This window comes from Macrosteles quadrilineatus, unplaced genomic scaffold, assembly GCF_028750875.1.
Source record: "Macrosteles quadrilineatus isolate MER2022 unplaced genomic scaffold, UCM_ALF_1.0 Scaffold_2__2_contigs__length_208266976, whole genome shotgun sequence".
NCBI classification, from domain to species: Eukaryota; Metazoa; Arthropoda; class Insecta; order Hemiptera; family Cicadellidae; genus Macrosteles; species Macrosteles quadrilineatus.
The window spans coordinates 153314516-153321293 of record NW_026542595.1 but is presented as its reverse complement, the minus strand read 5'-3'; the positions used below and the strand labels follow the sequence as shown (position 1 = coordinate 153321293).

General features: G+C 34.1%; 1 protein-coding gene across 1 annotated transcript; it reads left to right on the top strand.

The window, feature by feature from the left end:
- The first annotated feature begins 1125 nt into the window (after positions 1–1125).
- LOC128988085 (peptidoglycan recognition protein 3-like) lies at positions 1126–5664 on the top strand. The gene is made up of 5 exons (XM_054409281.1): positions 1126–1311; positions 3802–3930; positions 4383–4492; positions 4682–4830; positions 5326–5664. Exons 1-5 carry the CDS (start codon positions 1189–1191, stop codon positions 5460–5462), a joined length of 648 nt encoding a protein of 215 aa, XP_054265256.1. The 5' UTR covers positions 1126–1188; the 3' UTR covers positions 5463–5664.
- Positions 5665–6778: the final 1114 nt, after the last annotated feature.

Genomic DNA, 6778 nt, shown 5'->3' with positions numbered 1-6778 from the left:
TTAATTGAAACCCTCTCCCTCTACACTGCTGTTCATTCCATTTTGCTAACCCCTTTAGACAACAGGTTTAAGCCTTTAAACGTAATTAATATTCAGAAACATTTTCTTCAAACCTGGGTCCCTTGGGTGGAGAAGTGGTTGTTAAATTTATGCTACGGTTTATATACGTTTGAATTTTAATGTAATTAAAGAATCCTATATCTGACCAAAAAGAATAGAATACTAATAGACTTTACAAAGGTTATATATTTAGTTAAATGTCACAGTTATACTGTGTAAATTTTGTTCAAGTAATCAGTCAAAGTAAGATCATCATTTCTGCTCAACAAACAATTGTTAAAACAATATAAAAACATACACTTCTGTAGGTAATTATACTATTTTATATTAACATGAAAAATATTTCTTAACAATGTTTTGTATAGGTAATCAGTTTAGTGAAATAACAAACAAATATACATAAAGAATCACTAAAATCTTTAATCAGTTGAAAGAAATGTCAATCTATAGGGAAAATCTCATGTTTTATATTTTTTTTATAAAATATCAAATTATAAATAATGTTTTGTTTTATGGCAAAAGTTTCCTCATGCTGTACTATATGTATATATATATCCTTAGCATTAATTACTAGAAGCAATCAATTCTATGAATCAGAATTGCCCCAAGAATAGCACCCAAGATTTTGCATTAATATACATGAAACTTAACATCTTAACAATCCTGAAATTAATTTACCCACTGAAGTGAATACAATGAAATTGAATTCAACCCCACGCCATAAACTGAGAACAATCTTTAGTTTTTACTTTCTCCCCCCTGGACATTAATATGGATAAGCATTTTCAGTTTTAAAATTCATTTCAGTTTTAAATAAACATTGGAAAACATGTTTTATTCTTTAACATGGCATTGTTTAGAATTATTTTTCATTAAACATAATTTTCTGACCCCCCCTTCTACACAAAATGATATTTAAAAATAGTGCTCTGTGTTTCTAAAATATGATTATTAATTCTGAAAGCTGATACTGTCAGATGCTGATAAATTATATCATGAATTAACAAAATATCAAAAGTGAGATAAAACCATGTAAAGTTTTTTAGTAAGCTGTATGAACTCAGTTGTTTAGGTATAATTTTAAATGTCTCTACACTATTGTTTTATTTGGTAATTCTTTATTCCAATATGTTTCTGTACAGTGATGAACCCCCTGAATGGGCTGCAGAAGCTAATAAAGTACAACCAACCTGGCCAAAGGTTTGGCCTTCAAAACTTGATCAAAATCCTGATTTTCAAACAGATTTTAATGTAAGTAAAATTCATTATTTTACATTAAAGTATACATACAGTTATGACATATCCTCATATATAATACGAGAAGGTGATTTTTTAAAAACACTACTACTCCGTTAATAATGGATGGATTTTTACAAATACACAAACAGCTGTCACTACAGTTCTAACTTACTTAGAAGCTTAATTTTTCTTATTTTGTAGGTAATATATGTATCTATAACCTGTAGTTTAGATTACTTTAAAATATAAAAATAAGTATTAAAAAAAATAAACTTAATATGAAAAAAACTAAAAAAATAATATGAATTAATTTTATTTTATATTTTATAAGCTATAGTTGGCTTATGGGAAAACCCATACTACAGGTAGGTACTACTGAGAGGATTGAAATAAAAAAAGTTTATTGATATCTCTATCTTAGAACTTGAGAAACAACTGCTCCTGTAAAACACATTATTTTTTTTAACTACCCCCATATAGGGGTTGAAGGTGGTGTAAGAAAGAAAAAGTGCTTACAAGTTGTGTTACCCTTAGGACAATAATTTATTTATATTTATATAAATTACTAGCTGTACCCGCGGGCTTTGCCCCGTTTTACTTCATAAGTGAGCTCGTTCGCATGGCTCAATCACGACCTGGTTGAAGTTCGTTCGCTACGCTCACTCACCTTTAGGTTGGAGCTCGTTCGCTGCCCTCACTTGCCTTCAGGTTAGCTCGTTCGCTACGCTAACTCGCCTCCAGGTTGAAGTTCGTTCGCTACGCTCCCTCGCCTTTTGGTTGCAAATTAGCTGTTGTCATAAACTAAAAAAAATAATAGTGCTGCACCCTGTAGGTAATCCTTGTAACTTTAATGCTATTGCACATCATAGAACAGAACCAACTTGTTTAATTGAAACAGCTGTTAAGATTCTTAATTCCATTTTAATATAAGTACTCATAAGGTTAACATGGGAAACTCCAGAGCCACTGGGGCGGAGCCCGAGAGTCCGATCAGAATAAAAACAACTTAGTTTTCCTATTTAATGCCTAAAGAATCAGTGTACCAAATTTCAGCCTCCTAGGTAAATGGGAAGTGGGAGAATTAGTGATGAGTGAGTGAGTGAGTGAGTGAGTCAGTCAGTCAGTGAGGGCTTTGCCTTATATATATATACTAGCGGGCCCGACAGACGTCGTCCTGTCCTATGCTTTTATGTCAAATGCTTGTTCATTTTCAAGATCCTGGTTGAAGTTCGTTCGCTACGCTCACTCACCTTTAGGTTGGAGCTCGTTCGCTGTGCTCACTTGCCTTCAGGTTGAAGTTCGTTCGCTACGCTCACTCACCTTTTGGTTGCAAATTAGCTGTTGTCAAATGTCATAAATTTAAAAAATATAATTGTGCTGCACCCTGTTGGTAAACTTATTAACTTTTAATGCTATTGAACATCACAGAATCAAATTGCTTAGTTAAACCAGCTGTTAATTTTCTTTAATTCCATTTAAATATGAGTACTCATAAGGTTAACATGGGAAACTCCAGAGCCACTGGTGCGGAGCCCTTTTGACGGATCTGCACCAAACTTTACACAAACCATCATTGAATAATGCTTAATAATGCCTGAAAGTTTCATTACAATCTGTCGAGCGGTTTCGGAGTCCATAAAGGACAAACATACAAACAAACATACATTGGATTTTATATATATAGAAGATAGATTTATTATTTATTTACATTTATATAAATTACTAGCTGACCCGGCGAACTTCGTATCGCCTAAGTTATAGGTTTCCCCTAAGACAGACCGATGGAAAGAAAGTACCGTTACGTTTAATTTTCAAGATGATCTCGTTCGCATCGCTCAATCACGTCCTGGTTGAAGTTCGTTCGCTACGCTCACTCACCTTTGGGTTGGAGCTCGTTCGCTACGCTCACTCACCTTTAGGTTGGAGCTCGTTCGCTGCGCTCACTTGCCTTCAGGTTAGCTCGTTCGCTACGCTAACTCGCCTCCAGGTTGAAGTTCGTTCGCTACGCTCACTCACCTTTTGGTTGCAAATTAGCTGTTGTCATAAATGTAAAAGAAATAATAGTGCTGCACCCTGTTGGTAATCCTTGTAACTTTAATGCTATTGAACATCATAGAACAGAACCAACTTGTTTAATTGAAACAGCTGTTAAGATTCATTAATTCCATTTCTCATAAGGTTAACATGGGAAACTCCAGAGCCACTGGGGCGGAGCCCTTTTAAGAATTTCGAAACGGGAAATAGTTTACGTCCGATTCGCATACCTACAGAATCTACACACCAAATTTCATAACGATCGGTGAAGTCGTTCCGGAGGAGTTTGCAGACAAACACTGTGACACGAGAATTTTATATATTAGATTTATTCATTATTGTAGATTTTATCTTTTAGGTAGGGTTTTCTTTAATATTTGCTATTTATAATCAAATCAAATAAAGTAAGAAACTGGTTTCCCCTCTAATTATATATCATCTCATAACAATTTTAAACTCTTGTTTTAGTTTAAGAAATCAGAGGTATGGGTGGACCCACGATACCCATTTGAGTATGTGAAAAGATTCGACTGGGGGGCAAAAGACCCCAAATTCTTTGCTCCTTTGGATACACCCTGTGAATACCTTGTTACTGAGGTAAGCAATTTTGAAACTTACCCTACCTTTGTTAGGCTTCCTTTATTAGGTGATTACAGTACAGACGAGCTTTGAAAAGCAGACTGTGAGCCATGCATGTGAAAAATTGCTTTACAGCTCTTTAAACTGGTAGAGTATTTGTTTTTACTCCTCCTATATACATAATACAGCTTTGTTTTTGTATAAAATCTTGAGGTACCTTCCTCTGTACCCTAACCACTTGTTTTCTTACTTGCACAAAATTAATACAAATATGATTTATTGACATTGAAGCATTTTAAAAACAAAAAAAAACTGATTACTTCCAATTGATTTGTTTAGGTTTTCACAAGTTATGTTTGGATAAAAAGAGTGGCCATAAATATAGTTGGCAAAGAATACCACTCACTCAATCATTTAAATTTACACCTTGAACTTTTAAAACGATTTAGAGAGTTGTCCGTATTACGCAGATGACAGGCACACATCAATGTATGTTCCATGAAGACTGCATAAGAGTCTGTCGGAAACTTCAGGAACAGCATATGACCGAAGGAAAAGATGTTCCGGACATTAAGTACAGGTTTGTAAGCTTATGAAGGTAAATTCACTTTACAATAATTAATCATTTACTCTTTGTTAGAAGTTAAGTTTTGATGATTAAAGTTTAGGTTATATGAGAGATATTATTGTGGATAATATCCCCAGCCACATGCCTTTTCCCGAAATTCCAAATGACAAAATTTAAGATTCACTTGTATATGTTTTGCAGTTTCCTAGTTGGTGGAAATGGTTTTGTGTATGAAGGACGAGGCTTTGATGTGCAAATTTACCACACAAACCCTGAAAGAGCCGAAGAGTCTTGGCAGAAGCTTGACTGGAATGGAAAATGTCTCATATTTGCTTACATAGCTCCATACGGTAGGTACATACATGCATTGGAGTATAGTGTGGTTTTACATAAGTTTAAAAAAGCTTTGCTTTTGACAAATTTGTATTTTAATTGCAAATCAGTTATGTAAAAAAATGTCAGTTAACCTAACTTCCAAGCTAGATTCTAAAAGGCAAAGAGACATTTAGTAATAAGGAAAATAGGGAAACAAGCTTAAGGAGCATTTTTGTCAAGATCTAACGTAAATTAGGTTTCAGAGAGTTGCATTATGTTTCATAATCTTATGCATGAAAATGTAAAAAAACAACACATTCTATGAAAAAAATAAACATACAGATATTAATTTGAAAGCAAAAGTATTTGAATAGATAGGGGGGTGTTTTCAGCATTTCAATATTGACTATGATAATTTAATAATATGATAAAACAATTCATAAAACATCGCACCTGTTAATGTATATTTTGCTTGTCTAGATTGATGGATTGGCCACAAAAATTCTGATCACTTTTATTATCTTTTCCAGATGAAATGCCGAATGAGAAAGCTATGTTGACAATGAGAGATTTGATAGCAATGGCTCTTGCCAAAAAGTATTTGAAGAAAGACTTTTTACGGATTCCTGGGTTTTTTTCAAAACCTGATCCAAAATTAGTGAAATAACATCTCTTCTTCAACTTTATTTAGTATACTTAATCTTACTCCTGCTGCTACTGAAAACCTAGTTGATTTTCATGGTTGATAGAAAAAATATCGTCGCTTAAGAAATAACACCGCCTAAGTGACATTTTTGGCAAAATTGAGATTTTTGTATCTCTATGGAAACCTATGCATTTTACACGTCCTTGCGACGTAGTTTAATGAAAATCCAACAGAATTCGCTGCTATCGTATTTCTTCTAACACCGCCTATCTTACTCGCTAAAAGAACACCGCCTATGTCCACCAGTTCTAACATGGTTGTCAATGAGAGAGGCTCTTTCATCCTGGTGGAGGTGTCATTTTTTTGTCATTTTAATCGACTAAGTCAAATTTTAATTATTACTAAGTTTTTCTTTGCTTTTTAAAAGACTTACAGCGAGTGTCAGTTACTGTCTTATTACAAAAAATACCACGTTTATAGTAAAATTAATAGTTTAAAATGTTAAGTGGAGATAGGCGGGGTTATGTGGTGCTCTTAAAATAAGGCAACACCGCCAATATCCCTCAGTCTAGCATTGTGGTTATGGCGTTAGAGAGCTTGATTTGACAAAATGACAAAATAATAATTGATTTATAAAATTATTTAAGTGAGTCAGTCTGAGGATTGAAAGTTTACATACGTTAAAACAAAGTTTGCATCAGTTGATATTTTTATGTCATAAATCTTGTTTAGGTGCATTCAACTATGAGAAATGTGCAAGAACGCTTTATTACTGTGTTGTTATCAGTGACAGTGTCTTGTTGCCAGTGACAGTGTGTTATCAGTGTCATTGGCTTGTTATCAGTAAAAGTGTTTTGTTATCAGTTATCAATGACAGTGTCTTGTTACTAGTAACAGTGTCTTGTTGCTAGTAACAGTGTGTTATCAGTGATGTCATTGGCTTGTTATCAGTGACGGTGTCTTGTAATTAATGACAGTGTCTTGTTAACAGTAACATTGTGTTGTTGCCAGTGACAGCTTCTTGTCACTAGTGACAGTGGTTTGTTGCCAGTGACAGTGTGTTATCAGTGTCATTGGCTTGTTATCAGTAAAAGTGTTTTGTTATCAGTTATCAATGACAGTGTCTTTGTTACCAGTAACAGTGTCTTGTTGCCAGTGACAGGGTGTTATCAGTGTCATTGGCTTGTTATCAGTAAAAGTGTTTTGTTATCAGTTATCAATGACAGTGTCTTTGTTACCAGTAACAGTGTCTTGTTGCTAGTAACAGTGTGTTATCAGTGATGTCATTGGCTTGTTATCAGTGACGGTGTCTTGTAATGAATGACAGTGTCTTGTTA